This window comes from Acyrthosiphon pisum, chromosome X, assembly GCF_005508785.2.
Source record: "Acyrthosiphon pisum isolate AL4f chromosome X, pea_aphid_22Mar2018_4r6ur, whole genome shotgun sequence".
In the NCBI taxonomy this organism is placed as follows: Eukaryota; Metazoa; Arthropoda; class Insecta; order Hemiptera; family Aphididae; genus Acyrthosiphon; species Acyrthosiphon pisum.
Genome location: NC_042493.1, coordinates 75,004,550 through 75,023,735, shown reverse-complemented (window position 1 = coordinate 75,023,735; position 19,186 = coordinate 75,004,550). Strand labels below are relative to the sequence as shown.

General features: G+C 27.7%; 1 protein-coding gene across 5 annotated transcripts in view; it reads right to left on the bottom strand.

Annotated features, from left to right (window-relative positions):
* Positions 1-18,435, bottom strand: part of LOC100163553 (two pore potassium channel protein sup-9) — a 95,590-nt gene extending 77,155 nt beyond the window's left edge. The window contains exons 1-7 of one of the 5 annotated variants that reach the window (XM_029489197.1): positions 18,256-18,435; positions 16,907-17,171; positions 16,692-16,835; positions 15,124-15,276; positions 12,411-12,566; positions 11,687-11,828; positions 7,376-7,577 (exon numbers count right to left, since the gene is read on the bottom strand). In XM_029489197.1, coding sequence (XP_029345057.1) covers positions 7,376-7,577; positions 11,687-11,828; positions 12,411-12,566; positions 15,124-15,250 — 627 coding nt within the window. In that variant the 5' untranslated portion in view covers positions 15,251-15,276; positions 16,692-16,835; positions 16,907-17,171; positions 18,256-18,435. The remainder of the gene's footprint in view (positions 1-7,375; positions 7,578-11,686; positions 11,829-12,410; positions 12,567-15,123; positions 15,277-16,691; positions 16,836-16,906; positions 17,172-18,255) is intronic. The other 4 variants (XM_029489191.1, XM_029489206.1, XM_029489210.1 and 1 more) reach the window with 4 other exon arrangements.
* Positions 18,436-19,186: the final 751 nt, after the last annotated feature.

The window sequence follows — 19,186 nt, the reverse complement described above, 5'->3', positions numbered from 1 at the left end:
CTTTAAATGCTTATAAAAAAAAACTGTGACTAAGGATTTTTAATATTTTTCATCTGCCCTTTGAAACAATATACTAGAGCCTTTCTATTAAATGTTCAAGCTTTTTTAATCAACAAATAAAATTGTATTGATATTTTTAGAAAAAAACTTTAAAAAAATGGAAAATGAAAATGTCTCTAAACAGTTCAAAATAAATCAAAATATTTTGAAAATGTAATGGTGTATAGAAAATGGTAATATAAACATTCAGCAAAATTGCATGTATCTACGGTCATTTTTTTTAAAGTTACACCAAAAACCAAATTCAATTTTGTAAAAAATCGATTTTGCGTAAAAATTTCCGTTTTTCCTTAATTTTTCTTTGGTTTTTCTTGGCGCTTTTGAAAATTACTGGGAATTTTAAATTTTGACCTTCCCAATGCACCAACGATATTCACTTTCCAATCGAACAAGATACTGATGTTGAAAATCGAATAATAAATCGACTACTTATCGTGTACACAGACACAAAAAAAAATTAAAAATAAAAAAAAACACACATCATTGTAAAATCAATACATTCATCGTTCCATTTAGAATCTAAAACTGTTCATACAAAAATATTTCCGTTTTCCTGTATTATTTTAATAAGTACCTACTACCTATTCACTTTTGTCCCCCAAAGTACAAATTAAATCTAATTTTCTACCAAAACACCCTTAATATTGAAGATAGAAGCAATAAGTGTCTTGATACACAAAAAACTACTCATCGTTGTAAAATGAATATATCATATATCGTCTTCAATGAGAATGTAATAATATGACGTACAATACGTACATATTATAAAACTTGTATACGTTTTTAATTTTTAATAATAGTCAAATTTATTTATTTATCACACTGCAGGGGTTGATAATAAGATTTATTTTTAGATTATTATTCCTAAACCTAACCAGGTTATTAAAAGCTCAATTATGTTGGGTCACAATGTCACATTCTGTTTCATAAATATGTAGTATGTGCATATCATTGTATTATTGGAATGTTAAAAAGGTTTCTAATAACTCTTACTTGAGTTATGTGGGTGGGTTAAGGATATGTTTTAATATTTGAAAACATTGATAAATAATTGCATTTTTTCTCGAGTAAGAATGATTTACTCTGGATTATGGGTGAGATATTTGGATAAAAGTTGAAACAGGCGGGTTTGTTTACTAGGTAACTAATAATTATCTTAAAAATGTTCCATATTTATACAATTTACAAAAATTGAACGTGAACCATTCAAGTTTTTTTCCGTTTCCGATAAAATCTATTAAACCAAAAAACACCAAATATAAGCCAATGAATATCCCTTTCCTCCCCACTCCACTTAAAACTTTAAAACTGTTCTATGAGAGGACTTAAAAGGACGCTACACCCGCATGCGTTGGTTCCATCTTACAATAATGAACAACATACCAAAAACTTTATGGGGTGGAAATATTATGCTCTATCTGTATTTATAGTAGAATCGCCAAAGATCCACAACACATAGGGAAACATATATCTGTCGCAGCGTTTTTATTATTTGGTTAACATATAAATAGATAAAGTTTGAGAAGATTGGGTTTTCTTGTTTCTTTTTTTATTTAATTATGAAAAATGATTGATAAGTGCTATATAAAAAAAAAACGCTAAGACACAGTTAAGGTACTTCCTTATGTTTTTGTGGATTTTGGTAATTCTACTATAAATGCAGAGAAAGCATAGTACCTAACTATAACATAACAATTGTTGTCCCGCGCAAAACAGTTTTTGCTATGTTGTACATTTGTAAGATAACGCATGCGGATGTAGCGTTCTCTTAAGATTGTTAATGTTTGGTATAAGTAAGTAATCATGAAAAATTTAAAATTAAAAGAAATCATTTATTTTAATACAATACTATAGAAGTAGTTGGACTTTTCAATTATGTAAATCATATGTAGAAAAGTTTAGATAGTCGTGCAATGAATGTTTTACCGTTTTAAAGTGCAAAACTACCGTTGAAATTTATTTTAATGTAAGTACACTGTACAGTTTAAACTATTACATTTCATCTCAAGTGTTTTCAACAATAATTTCTAATAATAATATTTCGTATGAACAAACAATAATCTTTTTTTCACAGTAAATTTCACAGTAAATATGGGGCGTTTGTTATTTGCGCCAGAAACAACCCCTCCAAAAAAATATATATGTAATTTGCGCCACATCTAAAAATTAATTTTGGTAATTTGCGTCACTTTTTAAGATTTTAGGAAGTTTGCGCCACATAAAACTTAATAAAAGGGCATTAAGTAATCTGCGCCATCGAGTACCTCCAAAAATTGTAATTGCACCACTTTAAAATAACTAAATAATCAAGTTCATTTAAATAGAAAATCAGTAATATTATAACTTTAAATAAATGTATATAAGTATACGTACTTACTCTAAAATACTCCTAAGTATATTAAATAAATATATTATTAATATTTTTGCGTTTAAATATCGGACTAACGTAAAAATCATTGATACTGTTGCTCACTATTGTTCGATATTTTGACAATTGATAATTTTTATTAGATTAGACGTAATCGATATCATCTCTACTATTATTAGTAGAACACAAACATATTATATCCGTGAGATTTTTAACAAGTAGATTATAGGGTAGGTGATAAGATGAATGTAGAAGCGTTTGTATAATAATTTAGGTTCATTATAGACTTTAAATTTGAGATTGGTAGATTTTATATTGATCCATTTTTAACAGCGATTTAGTGCGTACATGACGTCCATTAGGATGAGAGGATTTTTAAGATTAAGTGAAGCTGTTTGGGCATCAATCGATTTCCATAAGTAATAATGTATAGTATTATTTTTTATACACATTTACATTTTTTAAGTGACGTCGGTATGGATAAGTTACATAGCATATATAAGTTATAAATTCAATATTTTTTAATAAAATGTGTTCAAAATATCAAATTAAGAAAATAGAAATATCTAACACTTTAAATATATTATAGTATAATCTATCCTAAGGAATAAGTAGAATAATTTTTTTGTATAGACAAATGCATCGTTGATTTCAAATTTAACACATCCATTGCAGACTAGTACAAGACTATACGGAAGAAGTGAATTCTCCGGTTATATTAGATTCCATCTACAGTACCTACTTAATAATTATTTTTAACGTTTTGACAGGGATTATCTATACCCATAGGTAGTTGTATCACAGGTTTATACTTGATACATGCAACAATTATGTAACTACAAAAAACTAGGTTCTACGTTTGTTTTGTTTTTCAAACATTTAACCTACCAAGACTTGGTGAATGCGTTCAGTTTATATATAAGCAAACATAATATTATGTGCTCTGTACATGTACATTTCAATCCCTCTCACATAGGCATTTGATACAAGACAGACGTACGTTTTCACTAAACATCCCTAACAAGTTTCCAAGAGTTTTCCTAGTTTTCCAAGAGTTTTCCAAACGCGAATTTCTATTTAAGATTCTGAGCTGAACGTATTGGATACTAAATGTATTGGATACCACTTTAATGTACGGCTAATTACTCTGTGTTTTTTGAATCCGCCGTAGGTAGTATTATTATAAAACGTGTGCAAGTATACACTATAATGTAATGATTATTATTCATATCTTATGACTTATAAACGGGTCTTATAATAAAACCGTTTACTGTAGATCGCTGATTGAATCATCAACCTTATAAATTTGATGAATTTCATTATTAAATGTATTTTATTTTTTATGTTGAATTTACTAGGTAATGTAAGCTACATCATAGTGCTATCGGTAAGCTTCTTCGGTCATTTACACAAATCAAGCGGTCCACAACATTTCGGGCTAAATGGGCCGTCCCAAGAGATGCAGACTACAATGTGGTCGTCCCCATGAGTTTTAAAATAGCTCATTTAACTTTACTTATTATTGTAAATATATTTTATTTTGTATAATTGAATAATTTATATTGTACCTATTGTGTAAAATGTGTTATTGTACTCTGTTACATTTAAAACCTAGTAATATCTTACCTACTATATAACCAATGATTAAAACTGTAAATTTGTATATCTAGGTACCTAAGTTTAGATGATTTAATGTCAAGAAAACTTTAAAAATAAACAATAAAAAAAAGACTACATAGGTAATGTTATAACCGTACAATTAAATACTCTAACTTTAACTATACGTTACCTAGTAAAATTAATTAAAAATATTTTTAAGATTATTATTATATAGATCGGGTTTAAATAATTTATTGAGGATATTGTAGTGCGACTATCCAAATTTTTTTTCAAAACTAGTCTACGCATTTTTATACCAAAAACACATTTAGAAATTATTTTTTCAACATTTTTAGATTTCAGTTTTTAAAGGAAGTCTCTTTTGCGACCAAGTGTTGTACTTTTGTGTGTATCAAGCCTTAAAATTGTATAAATTTTAATGTTTTACCACATATTAATTGTATTTTCTGTTAAAAATATATCCATGATGTACATAATGGAATGTAAAACCACACAATTAATTATAACTTGAAATTTATTTTTATCCCTAAAATGCTTATTTATAGTTCAAAGTAACTAAATATCTCATATTTATAAATTATAGACGTACCTATATTTTCTAATAATGTTAAAAATGTAATATACTTTGTAAATACCCATGTAAAAATGTAAATAATTCATGTACATTTTTCTAATGCATTTCAAATCTATCTCTGAGGTGGATGAAACGAGACTAATGCCGGATATAAGAATTGGTATCAATATCAAAACGTTGCAATGAGAAACGCGAAATCCCAACCCCCAAGTCTTTTAGAACCTGTTATATTTGTTAATATATTTTGTATATATTTATATTAGGTACCTACATATTATATTTATATTAATTTTTAAGTAATTGTCAACTGATTTGTATTTTTTTTTTCATAATTCATCATTTTAAGCTGTATCGGATCTAAGTCTCTGGAAGCCGGAGTGCAAGTAGTAATATTGGAAGCCTTTTAAATTTGGTATTTTGAATAGTTAGTCATATTATGCATAATAATATTTTTTTAAATAATAATTTATGATATTGAAAATGGATTTAAAAAAACAATACGACGTATCAATTAAGTAACTCTAGGCTTAATTAGTGTTAGATACAAATGAGTCCTTAAGTTACAGTCTAGAATAAAAGAGTATTGGTAATTTCTTACAAATCATTTTTCCTGAATATCATTCAATGTTCTTAATAATTGATTACTTTACAAAGTTGAAAAATCCTGAAGTCCCTGAAATAACCTTGGTCTTGAGTGTCCGTTATATTACACCCCCTGCCACCCGATAAATCCGCTACTGATTGTAAGTGCATTAAAACAATATAATACTAAAAAAATGTCATTATATGTTGTACATTTATCGATTTGTTACAATTAATGTTCTGACATAATATAATATAATTAAAAAAATTACCTTATCTTAATCATGATAATCTTAGATAGGTACATAGTATACAATAGTCTTAGTATCTATAGAGTTATAAATTATAATTAATGAATAAATAGTTTATAACAATAATCGTCATGGTCAATTTTATAAACCATAATATATGTTCTGAATCGTTATAATTAATAATAATACATTTAATCATTAATATTTTTGTTATTTATTTTGTGTTGTTCTAATTACGTACTGCTCATAGCACGAAAATTCGCAAATAAAGATGTCGGTATTGCGATAAGATCAAGATTATATTTAACATTAAATTATTTGGTGTAAACATTATATTATAATACAGTTAGGTATATTAATTGCTGTTGGTACGAAAAAAATATCATATTTTATGTATCCTGAAATGATACGTTTTTAAATGTTAAAACTGTATACTTAACTCAAAATTAATTCACGCCTGAATTAATTCAAGTTGAACAGTTCAGAATTAGTTTTTTGTAGGTACTTACAAATTAAAAATGTAAGCATTGTATTAAATAATAATTATTTAAAAATGTAACTTAATAAAAAATTTGAACAGTACATTTTGGTCACATAACAATTTAAATCTAACCAACGTGAAACCTAATCAATGGAAACCGTAGTCAGTACTTAATTTCGATAAACTTCATTTCATTAAACAATACAATATTCATATACAATGTGATAAATACAATCTAATTCATTTGTAGAATTTATAATATGTTTAATGTTATGGTTATCTATTAACTATTCAATTAAAAATGATCGATATAAATTATTCTTAGTATATAAATTACAAATATTACAAATCACAACAGTCGGATTAATACATATATATTATAGCGATCATAAGACATTTAATAACCATAACCATTGAATTCAATTATAATTTAAATCCCTGAAATTAACAACGTAAACTTTTTGTTATAATATTATACATATGTTTTCCAAACTGTGTAAAAACCACAATTTATAAAATTAACAAACTTGATAACATATATTACGTTTAATATATTTTTAGCGAGTACCTACATAATATTATTATTCATTAACTAATTTAATAGTGCATGAAAAATTATAAAATTGTGATAAATGTTTATTTTGATTTTCAAAAAAATTATTGTACACTACATCAAGACAATGATAAAATTTAAAACTGATACTGGTCCAATATACTTACGAAGTACAATACAATATGTTTACTGCATGATTATTTGGTCCCTAGTGATGTTGTACAAAACTTATTTAGGTACATTTTGTTCCCATTCGACAATAATTATCATTATTTGTTGTAGACTGTCAATTATTATGTTTTTGTCGAGTACGACAATATTATAATTAACTACGTTTTAAATTATAAACATAAATCAATAATAATCACACTTTTAAATTTTAATACAATATTTATTAAAACGCAATAATTTGCATGTAAAATGTTTTTTTTTAAATTATTATTATTCATTATTCAGTGAAAAAACTAAAACCTAAATACAGTTATATACTTATATCGATCATAATATATGCGACAGCCACAATATCTAAATTAAAACTGTGGTTTTGCATTTAATGTGGCGTCTCATAAAAAAACAAATTTGTTTAACTTTAGCCAATATATGAAAAAGTCAATTCACCCAAGAATAATTAATATTAATTTATTCATTGGGAAAACAAATTTCTCGAACATTGGTTCAAAGATAATTTTATAGTAAGACACACTGCATAATATCAAGTATATTATATTATGTTATTGAATGACACATTTATTAATTAGTACTCCAGCCCTACAGCAGTAAGTAGTTAGAATATTATGGTCTGGAAGAAGATAAATACAGTCAGCCGATAGGAGGCGTATAGGACCAGTATCGAAAACTTATTACGTGAAAAGCATTTGATAAGTACCTGTAGTGCGACGTAATCTCCGAAACCAATGGTGGTGAGCGTGACGAAGCAATAATAAAAACTATCGAAATAGCTCCATCCTTCGTATTTTGAAAAAACGGCCGCACCAGTGGTGATGATAACCGACGACAGTAGTCCAGTGGCGAACATTAGATTCATTTCCGTGGCTTCTTCCTTTTTACATTTTAAATACTGTTTGGCCCTGCAGATGAATAATTAAAATATTTTATGTATTTGTCGAGAACGTTGTTTGATATTGAAATACTGACGTGAAAACATAGTAATATAATATCTGATGCTACTTTAATAAGGCTATCAACCGGAAATCACCAGAAATTCTGAAGTATGGTAAAATAAACTATTTTAGTCGACAGGGTAACATTCTTAAGCGTGAAATATAGGTTGGTATGCTAAATGTAAATTTCAATACAAATTTGAGTGGTCTTAAATAATATATAATATGATTAAAAATGCAGTCTTGTAAAGTGTACTAATGAAATTATTTTAATAAAATGTTTGTATTTAAATACTGAAATACGTACCTACTTATATATAGACACATTTTTTGATTTCTATACCCAAATACTTTTTTTATGTCCATATTTACATAAAGAAAAAAATAATCCATATACCTATACGTATACGATTTATTTTGAATTTTTTAACTACGAAATACTAAAACGAGACTCGTTCGGTCTTAATCAACTCCATGATATTTTGATCAAATGATTCAAACCAAATAATTTCAGCTATTGTCCAATTTGATATTTGGTTGTACGCGAATCGATTCAAAAATGTTGTGAATATGAGTATACTTTAGCGGTTAATGTGATGAATTTGTGGTCACATAATTAAAATCATATGAACAAACACGGAATAGTATTTGATCAACTGAGGGACTCAATAATCAAAAACTTACATATAATTTATTCAGTAAAAAATTAATAAAATTATTTATAGGTATTTCTAAAAAAAAAATTCAAAAGAATGTGACAATTTAATTATGGGGACTGCGTGTTGTTTAAATTATTGTTTAATTTTATATTCGTAGTTATCATTAAAAACATTTATAATTATTTAAGTATCTGTTATGAAATATCAAAATAAAAATTTACATATTTTTAGTTTTTACTAATTTATCCAATGCCCGAACTCAAATTCTGAGGTTCTGTCACTGGACAGTCCCTCTTCATGCGCTTCATGTCTTTCTTTAATTACTATCATCATTGTTACTTATTGTTTTATGTGTAAGCAGATTGTAATATATTTTTAATAAAAAAAAAAAAAAAAAACTAATTTATTTGAATACAATGTGTAAGTATTCTTTATACGATTGTATCTAAACTGAGTATCCAACTATCTATACTTATAATTTATTAAGAAGTTAATTAATGAAAAATATTTTGGTAAGGATATCTAACCTAATGCATTAAAAAAAAATTGTTAGACATTACTCAAAATAAATGGAAATACAATTTAAATGGTTTATACAATGCTGAATAAAACTATATTTAAAAGCTTTATGTGATTTTATGAATTGTGGTAAATTAACCATATTAGAAACCAAAATTATTTAATTGATTATGAAAACTATAAGTGATGACGTGTTATTTAAATGAAACAATTTATTGTATAACTGTAATATTATATTATGTATAATATTATCCATAGTGTATATTAGTATCGTTAACGGTCCAATTCGCGACCTAAAAATTAATTTTCAGTCTAATATCTACAATACTACTTTTTAAAGTAAAATCGATGGAACTAAAAATTAAAACTTTAAGCTTTTAACATATATTTTAATTTAATTCTAAAATTAAGAAAGTCGTAAAAAATATGTATTTCTTTTTAACTTAGAAGTGTAAAAGGATATATTACTCCCAAAAAGTATACCTAATTAAGAAACTGCTCTGCTAATATTCAAAATATGATAAATTAAACTTTTTATAACTGTATATTTACACATATTTGCACATATTTTAAATATTAAATATACATCAGTACATTAACAAAACTGTCAGCCTCTCGAAACATTTTATTTATTCAAAATTTTAGATCACCCAAAACACAGAAAAATTACCAATAACTGTTAAATTATTTAGATTTATTATTAATATTTATTTGTAAAATGATAGATCTGTATCTTGTCTACTACTTACTAGTAGGTATCTAGATCTACTAGGTACTAAATTGAAAATGAAATTTCAATGGTGGAGATCCTAGCATCAAAACGTAAATTTTTTAAACGATTTCGTTGTTACTGTGAGAACACTTTTGAAACTATTTGTAGTTAGAAAAGTCAGGTAAATATTTTTAATAACTCATAAAATTGTATAGGACTACATTTTTAGGCGACTTTTAATTTTAAATAATATTGTCTCGTATTTTTGATATAATACCTATTATTTGTTATGTTTGTGATAAAATATGTAGATCAAAAATATATTCGTAGACCACTTACTGATTGTTACTTTAGTATCCAATTGTAAAATCTAAATATTTTTGAAAGAATTCAATTTTTATAATATTCTATGTCAACGATATTTTGTATTATTATCAAAAGTTTATATTCCGGGAAAGTTAAAATTGTTAAAATTGTTATAAAATATTCGATTTCCATTTTCTGAAAAAATATCTTTTCATGAGCTCATCTATAAAACGAGGATTTTTAAAAATCCTTTCTTTTTAATGTAAACTTACATTATGGAACGAAGCCACGAAGGTACTGGCAAAATTTAAAGTCTCTACATATATAGCTTAGGATATACATTAATTCAAGTCATTTACCAAGATTTATATTGATTTTTTAGTAATCTATTCTTTCTATTACTAATCAGTAGGTTAAGCTAATATTTTTGCCAAAAAACTACCACTTCAAATACTCATAAAAAAATGAAGGAAAAACATGAAGTTTATTGTAAATCAATTTTGTGTTTTTGTAGTGACTAAGAAATAATAACTGATAGGTTTCAAATATTTACAATATATTATCAGCATTTCCTAGATTTAATATAGGTAGATAATTTTCAAAATATGTTGTCTCTTTTTGTGCTATCTACAGATATTTGAAAATATTTACTTTTTAAATTAATGCATGATATACATTTTATTTTTTAGTAATAAAGCTTGAAAATGTTATAGTAGATTTCTCATGTTTTTTTAAAAATAAATTTTACAAAAATTCAACTTTTGGCACGAATTTAAGTGATATTAAAATCATAATTGTTGAAAACATGGTAAAATGTTTAAGTGGACAATCTTGTTTTCTTTTTCATGAAAATATGTGCACTGTTTTGATCAAATACTTAATTTTAAATAATTAATTATGTGAATAATAGTTTTAATTGTATATTTTAAATGGCAATAATACGTTTTGATTAAATTTTGTTCCAGCCTATAGGGTATTGGGTACAACATGGGTAATAAAACGTTTTAAATCAAAAATTAAATTGTCCTATATCTACAACATAGGTAATAGCATGTTTTGGACCGAAATTACAATAATACGTTTTTAATTGATTCTACGATGGTTATAGAAAGTTTTGGAAAAAAAATCACATTTTCAAACTCTTTTAACCTATAAAATATTATAGATACAGCAGAATTAATATATTTTTTTTAATTTCCACTATTTTTTATAGTATGAAAAGATGTATAGCTCGATTTTGATAAAATTTTCAATAGCACGTTTTGGATTATAACCACGCAAATTTATGATTCTTTAGGTATTTTTTGTGTTTAAGCGAAGTGTTGGTAAAAATTTTTAGGCTCTTTCGAGAACCTTAAAAATGTAATATATGATCCCTAGGATCCCATATAAGTTTTGCTTAAAACTGTTTAAATAGGTATATTAAAAAAACAAGGACACAATTTTTTTAATGAGCATTTGATGTAAAATTAGTCAAACCTACCATATTACTAATAAAAAAATGAATTACTACAATAGCAATATAAATATGTAATAAAATATCCTTTGAAACATAGGCTGACAAGCCGGCTTCTATAAATTGAACACCATGTAGGTATGTACAAAAAAAAAACACATGACCTTTAAATGTATTATACCTACCCACGACCTACATAATCATATACCTAATAATAATTATATCTATAAATTGTTATTAATGTTAATGATATATAATTTAGAACATGGGCGTAATTTATCAGTTTAGTTTTAGTTTTAATTATTTTACTGATATATTTTATCTTAGAACTCTTTAATCGTTTTCCATAAAAAATTATAATTCTAGTATATTATTACAATTTTTAAAAAGTGGAAGAAAAAACATTTTTAAAACGGTTTATCACCTCCTAATTACTACGGACGCAAATTTATTTAAACGTTCACCAATACTCTGGAACATAATAAGTCCTAATGGTATGCCCACCATAGCGTATGCCATACAAAATGCTTTGCCACCAATTGTCACTGGTGTCGAGTGCCCATAACCTGTGAACAAAAAATTATAATACTTTTAGAATCCATATAATATTACCTATAGGTACATAAATTGTACTACTCATATTTTATTAAGACGTTCACTTTATATCATTATTATTGAATACTATAGTAATAGTGTTTTTTTTATAAATATAATAAAATTTATGATTTTTGTAAGTAAGAAATTAAGAGAAAACATGAAAATTTAATACATGAGCTTATTAGATCTGCCCTACAATATATGTGGGCACAACAATTTTTTTGCGAAAAACACTTACCTATAACACTATACCTCTGAATAAGCAATATTACAATACCTTTATTTATTGTTTTTATTCAGTATTGTATGTAAGTTTTAATCTGTTTTTTTTTTCGTATAGGTAAGTTAATTTAGTATCTTAACAGCATTTTATAAATTGAATATTTTATATGGCATACATGTAGTACTTGCAGAATTAACTGTAGTTTTTATGACAATTTTATTTTATTTAATCAAATACTTAGGTACCTAATGAGTTACAACTTTAATTATAAGAAAACAACATTATTGTCTATTTTTACAAAATTGTATTCGTAAAATCGTATAGGTACCGATCATAGCCAAAACGACTGTGGAGAAATAAAACGCGCCCGCAAATTTCCATTGTGGTCCAGCCTTGTGAGGTTTGTTTTCGATGATGGCAACCTCCATCATCCTGTAATCATCTTCGCTTATGCTGTATTTTCTCACCAACGCTGCTTTTAGTTCTACAATCATCGTAAAAAATATATATAGGTATAGAGTATAAAATATACATATTAATCAATAATGTCAACCGACCAACAAGATACTATAACTGTTATGTTACCATCATAATAATTAATAATATGCATATTTATATTTTATATATTATATATTATATTGATTTTGATTTAATCTGTTTGGCTGTAAATACAATTCAAAAATAAAAATTCCAGTAATTTACAGAGGATAACATAAATATAATAATATGCAATCCACAACATCAATTTATAATAATAAGTAATAATAAGTAAAACCTGGCTATTAGAATTTGAATTAGAAATAAAACTATTTTAAAAATAAAAGGAAGTGAACCTAAATTAAGTTATAATATTATTAAAATGTATTCGAATAATGATTAAGATTATTTAATACACGAATGGCATACCTGTCTACATTAATTTTAGAAACGATTATAATACTTACAGTGTAGATCCTACACGTGTAGGTACCTATTTTCAAACTATCTTAGCACGTTGAAACTTGGTCTACAGATATAGTCTACGACAAAAGAAGTAATTACGCGTATTATATTTTTTATGAAAAAAAAAATAGCTCTAATTAAGTATACAGTTTGGAGAAAATATATAATATATAATATATAATCATCATTATTTATTTGTTATCATAATTATTTTTGTATAAACGTTGAAATTTTTTTCGTTTTTATGAAGACGCTACAGACGCATTTGTTACCTCAGTCTTAAAAGTACGTAAATAGCAAATTCACGATCAGCAGTTCATGTTTAGCATCGTTAGCTTAAAAATTAGAGTGAATCTACATGTTATGAAACATAATGGTAAGAATACCATATCTGTGTATGTACGTTGATTTTTTATGATGGTGCAGTTTTTAAGTGATCAAAATAATTGGGTGAAAAAAACGAGGAACATACTCCGCAAGTATCTGTTGTGTGCCAGTATAGTAAGTGTTGAGCGTACGTCATCGTAGAGGATCATTATAATGGACATGTTCAATTTTAATTCAATGATATAACATTATATTAACGCATCACGAAAAATGATTCTGAATGGAGGTGTCCTGTCAGCCTATAATTTTAAGGATATTTTTTGTTTATTTGTATAGGGTATTATTAGTAATTTGTATTTCTATATTAGTTGATATGGTATGTTGAGCTAGTTTTTTCCAGAATAAATATAACAGAATCAATTTTCGTGGTATAAAAAGCTTAAAAATGATTAAAATAAATTTAAATAAATTTAAAATATTTTGAAAAATGCATTGCATACCTATGTATAATAAATAATAATATAAATAGTGGTACACAATATTTATAAAGTTTAAAGTCCCTACAAGTTATTTTTTTTAACTAAAACTACAAATTATTGTTTTTAGTTTAAATATTTGATTTTGCGGATATTAGAAATTTAAACTAAATAGGTAAATAAAATTATTGTATTTCTGTTTTTTTTTTCAGAACAACTTATGAGAAAGCTTGTATAAAATTTTGATCTATTTCACTCAAAAAGTAATAAAAGCTAATATGAATATTCGCTAAAAATTTTAAGTCTACGATTATTCATTTTTAAATGGTAACAAAAGTTATTAATCCAAATATATTGCAGTTAAATATCCAAGAATTTTTACTGCATCAAAAGATGATGACGGAAAAAAACACATAATTGTAAAATTACTACGTTCATTACTCCAATCAGAATATAAAATATTAATGGTAAGCAGTGGCGTCATTTGGGGGGGGAGGTGCAGAGTGAGCATTTGCCCCCCTTGTCATTAGCGGGCCGCTGTCAGGCCGGGTATGGGCTAGTTTTGGGCTTTTATATAGTAGCTAATAGGTAATATATTTAACTAACCTCTACATATATGTATTAATTATTTAGTTATTGTTATCTCTAAAAAAAAAATAGTTACTTACCTGTATGCTTATGATATTAACATTTGATACTAACTAGTAAGTATACAATTATGTATAAGGAGGGTATTTGTATTTAGATAAAAATGCAATATTATAATGTAATGTAAATGTTAGCGAGCTTTTTTTTTTCAGTTTTATTTTAGGCTGGTCAAAAATTTTGCCCCCCCCCTCTCTCAAAAACTGAAATGACGCCACTGATGGTAAGGACTTGAAACGTTTCAACATTAGTCATTAAACGTATAATATTAGGTATATGCGAAGTTTTTTACAAAATGTATCTACGTATAACAAAATATATTACCAAATAATTATACATAAATTATTATTAAAATATTGTTAATAGGTATAATAATAGAGGCTGTCACACTGTCTTAGCTTAGAATAGATTATTGTATACAATTTTATATCATTGAATTCAAATTTAACATTTACATTTTGTAATTATTATTATAATATACCTACTCAATGATGAGCATACTCGAAATCGATACTAAACGGGTATGCAGCCAGCAGTGCGACTTTTCCTGTTTTATTTTATGTTCAACTTTAATTATTTTGACTAAACATCATGGTTTAGCCTTCAATCAATTTGTAAATTTAAACTCTTACATAAACAACTGATTTTTACCTAGAAGATGATTCCATCTTTTTCTCTCGGTTTCCGATTCTAATGCATCGAATACCGCAGCACCTACTAGCAAGTATGTGAATGTGCAAACTACTAGGGACAGTGTGCGCACGTTCTGCCGCTTCATGTTTCTTGTTTATTCGATTCGTGTCACTGAAATAAACAAAATATAATTAAACTGATATAGGTATAGGGTAGATTATTGTGTGTTTTATATGACCGTACATATTAACATTTTAGCCTAATAAAATATGCGATGGTCAAAGTGAATTTATAATAATACATTCGTGTTTGTTAATAGAGTTGTCCCTTTTTTTCTTTTAATTAAACATTTCATTAAAAAAACTAAAATTATAATAATTAAAATAATTACGCATGCGGAAACGAAACAAACTTATATTACAATATTATAGTTATTCACGACATGGATTATTCGTCAAGCTATTTGCGGGGTGTTCGTTCATTTTACTAAATGTCCATAAATCACCTACTATAATGTAGTACATAATGTACATTTTAAATGATATATGTATAATATTATATTGTACTGGCGTTAGTATACGGTAAATTCTTCACATATATATTATGCTATTGCCATTATCCGTTGTATAAAATATTTTAATGTGTTATACAAAAATAATATAATAATATGAAAGAAATCGTTTGTCTGAGGACAGACACACGGTGTTGTAATGCATTATATTGCTTTTTACTGTTAAACGTAATAACGAATTCTCGAATATGTAATCTGCAGAAGTGAGTTAAATATGACGATTACGACTACCTACGACGATATTTAAAACAAAAATGATAATTTTATGATTAGGCGTGCGTTCGTATTACGATTTAAGATACTATCCTAAATCGTGGTTTATTTACACGTCCTAGTCGCCTACTACATATTATTATTATTATTACATAATCTGTTATCGTTACTATCGTATTGATAATCGTTTGCATATAGGGACATAGTAGTATGATGTATTCGGCCGTCACTCTGCATGAGATATAATTACATCGCTGTATCCCAAATATTCCTTATTATTGAAAACGAGTAGATTTCACAACGCATAATATTATATTTACATAGTACATTATAATATAGTTTGTATTATAGAGCTGATACATATTATATAAACTACTTATCATTATAATTCGGACCGTTCGTACCGTGCCAAAATGCATATTATGCTACGTATTCGTTTAACGCCGTCCATTTTAAATAATTTTAATATTGCGTTACCTACAAAAATTTTAGAAGTCTAATGAATTTTTCGACTTTTTGTCCGGACGGCGCTGCACGAAATTATTTATGCCCATTATCGATATACGAATACGTCGGTCCCGATGATAATCAATAAATTTACGTGAAACAGAAGAAAGAAAAATACAAAAACAACCTGCACCTGTGCATTGTATGAATAATACATTATATTATAAATTATTATTTGTTATTGAGACACAGATTAGTCATTAGATTCAAAAATAAACCAGTAGGTACCGAATAAATGTCGTGTACACCGTACTTAAATCAAATTAAATGAATAATTAATAAAAAAAATAGATACCTATATAACTTAAATTTCAGGATTGCAGTTTATATATTCCTGTAGTATATAGTTACTCAAAGAAAAATTATTTGGCAACGAGGGAGCGAGAGATTATTTCTGAGAGAGGATAAGTTTAGATAATTTTACGGAATCAGCTGTCATCTGAAATGCAACACGGAAATAAAACAGTATACCAATGTTATGACCGATAACCGGAGTATGTTTCTACCTACCGATGGCGGATGGATAGTACCAACTAAGTCTTATAGTGCCGTTTTCGTTGATTGGAATTATTGTTCACGATTTTGGCAGAAGAACGTGATTGTGCTCTAAAATGTCTTTAGGGCTGGCATTGTTTCTTTGGTGGTAGTTTTGATGAAGTGGTGCTGAGTATACTCATACCGAGAATAAGCCAAACCCACACTAGATATTTGAATTCAGTACCACGTTGTATAGACACGTGACCCTCACCACCTCTTCACTGGTTACCAATATATACTGCAAAAACATTAATTTTGTTATAAACTTATACACTTAAGATTAATACTGAACTTGGCTGTCAAAAATAACAATTTTGGTAATCAATTATTTGAAAATATAAGATACATATAGCTCTATAGACTATAAATAAGTGTAACCAATATTGTTGAAATGCTTGTAAATATTCGGCAACCGTAAAAAACACTTGTTTATAGAAATTAATTGAGCAAAATATCACATTCGATTTATAAAACTAATGTGTTTCCATTAGAACAGCAATAAAAATACTATATACGCACCGTTCCCCGTGGAGCAAAGCCGTAGAGGTGCCTCTCAACGAGTCTTATAAACACGGGCAACCCTTACACGCAAAAAAAACCAATATTGTGCTTAATATATATTTGTATAGTACAATATATTTGAAATACTTTTTAAAAGTATTTTACCCAAGTCTGAAATCTACGATATAAATTGGTTCGGTGCGTATAGGTATTATAGGTACTTACATGTTGAAAACACTTTTGCGAATGCCTGGTAGGTGCTATTTTCTAGACCGCGGTCATTGAATCGGACACGAAAAAAAAAATATATTATTATTATTTCGTATATTATTACAGATCAAATGCGACGGCTGAAAGAATAAAAAAAAAGGAAAATCTTCGATACTCCCGCTGTAATAATTCGCGGTACAACGCTGTAATCGACAATTTTCTTCGAAACGATGAAGGAATATTATTTGATCGAACGTGTATGTCGGACGTTATATTATTAAAATAAATTGTGTACATTCGCTCGTCGTCATATCGCGGTGTCAATACCGTTGGCGGGACATCAAACGACTCCGACGGATTTGAGGGCCTCTGACGATTCCGTAGTCGTTTACGTATATACACCTACGTCGTGATATTATGATTAGTATAATATTATAATATTATTATTATCCGCGCGCCAAACTGTTTCCGCGGAGAACAAACTCACGATCGATTGCCGTGCCATCCTGCTATATAATAGCCGTGCGCGTAATTTTAAAATACTATTATGATATTATTAAACCAGCTCTACATTATATTATTATGTTACAATTACAGTATATTATACGTACCTACTTACATCCGGTGCGATCTCAAAGCTAACGTCCGTATCGTTTTCCTCGTTTTCTTCGGCGGCCAAAAGCATAATAATATTATAACGACGATAATAATATCATATTCGCTGGGTGTCCGTCAGTCGCTGTGTGCCGGTCGCCGCCACCATCGCCGTGCGCCGAGAGCGCCGCCGCCGCCGCCGGACCGTTTATCGCACCCACCCCGATGGTAGGACGGAGAAAATAATCGATTTTCCCGCGCGAAGCTGCGGCGCGCAGTGTCGCCGGCGCTGCGACGCGAGATATATACCACGAATGTCCCGCCATGGCTTGTAATAATAATGAAATAGGTATTATTATCGTGTTTTCCATACGATATTATGCTATAATCGCTGTGACGTCATATTAAAAATACCGTTACGTAATAAATTATCGGTCGATCCGCGTGCGTTTCGTAAAAAATTCGAATTGTACATCCCTGCGGCTATGGCAATATGTCAATATAACGTCGATTATTATAACTTATGGATTCTAATTAATGTCAAAAACGACCAACCGATATGACACTTATACCTACCTGCCTACCTACTTGTTGAGTGACACTCGCAGTCAAGTGTCCACACACGTATAGATATAATGACATATTATAACGCCGCCAATATAGGTACCTACGCAAACGACCTCGCCACAGCTACAATGAACACCGCACTTGAACCAAACGAAACTCGACAAACAAAATAATAATCGTTTGTTTATAAAAATATATTTTTTTAGTGATATCCTTTATAGTCGATATGTTAATATTATCAATTATTATGAACAGTAAAAACTAAAAATACTGTTGTTTTATAATAGGGGATGTGAATTTAATGCTCACTATACAACAAGCTTCTGCCGAGTATGTATTATAGGTACATTGTAAGTATACGATCTTGAGTAAAATATGTTT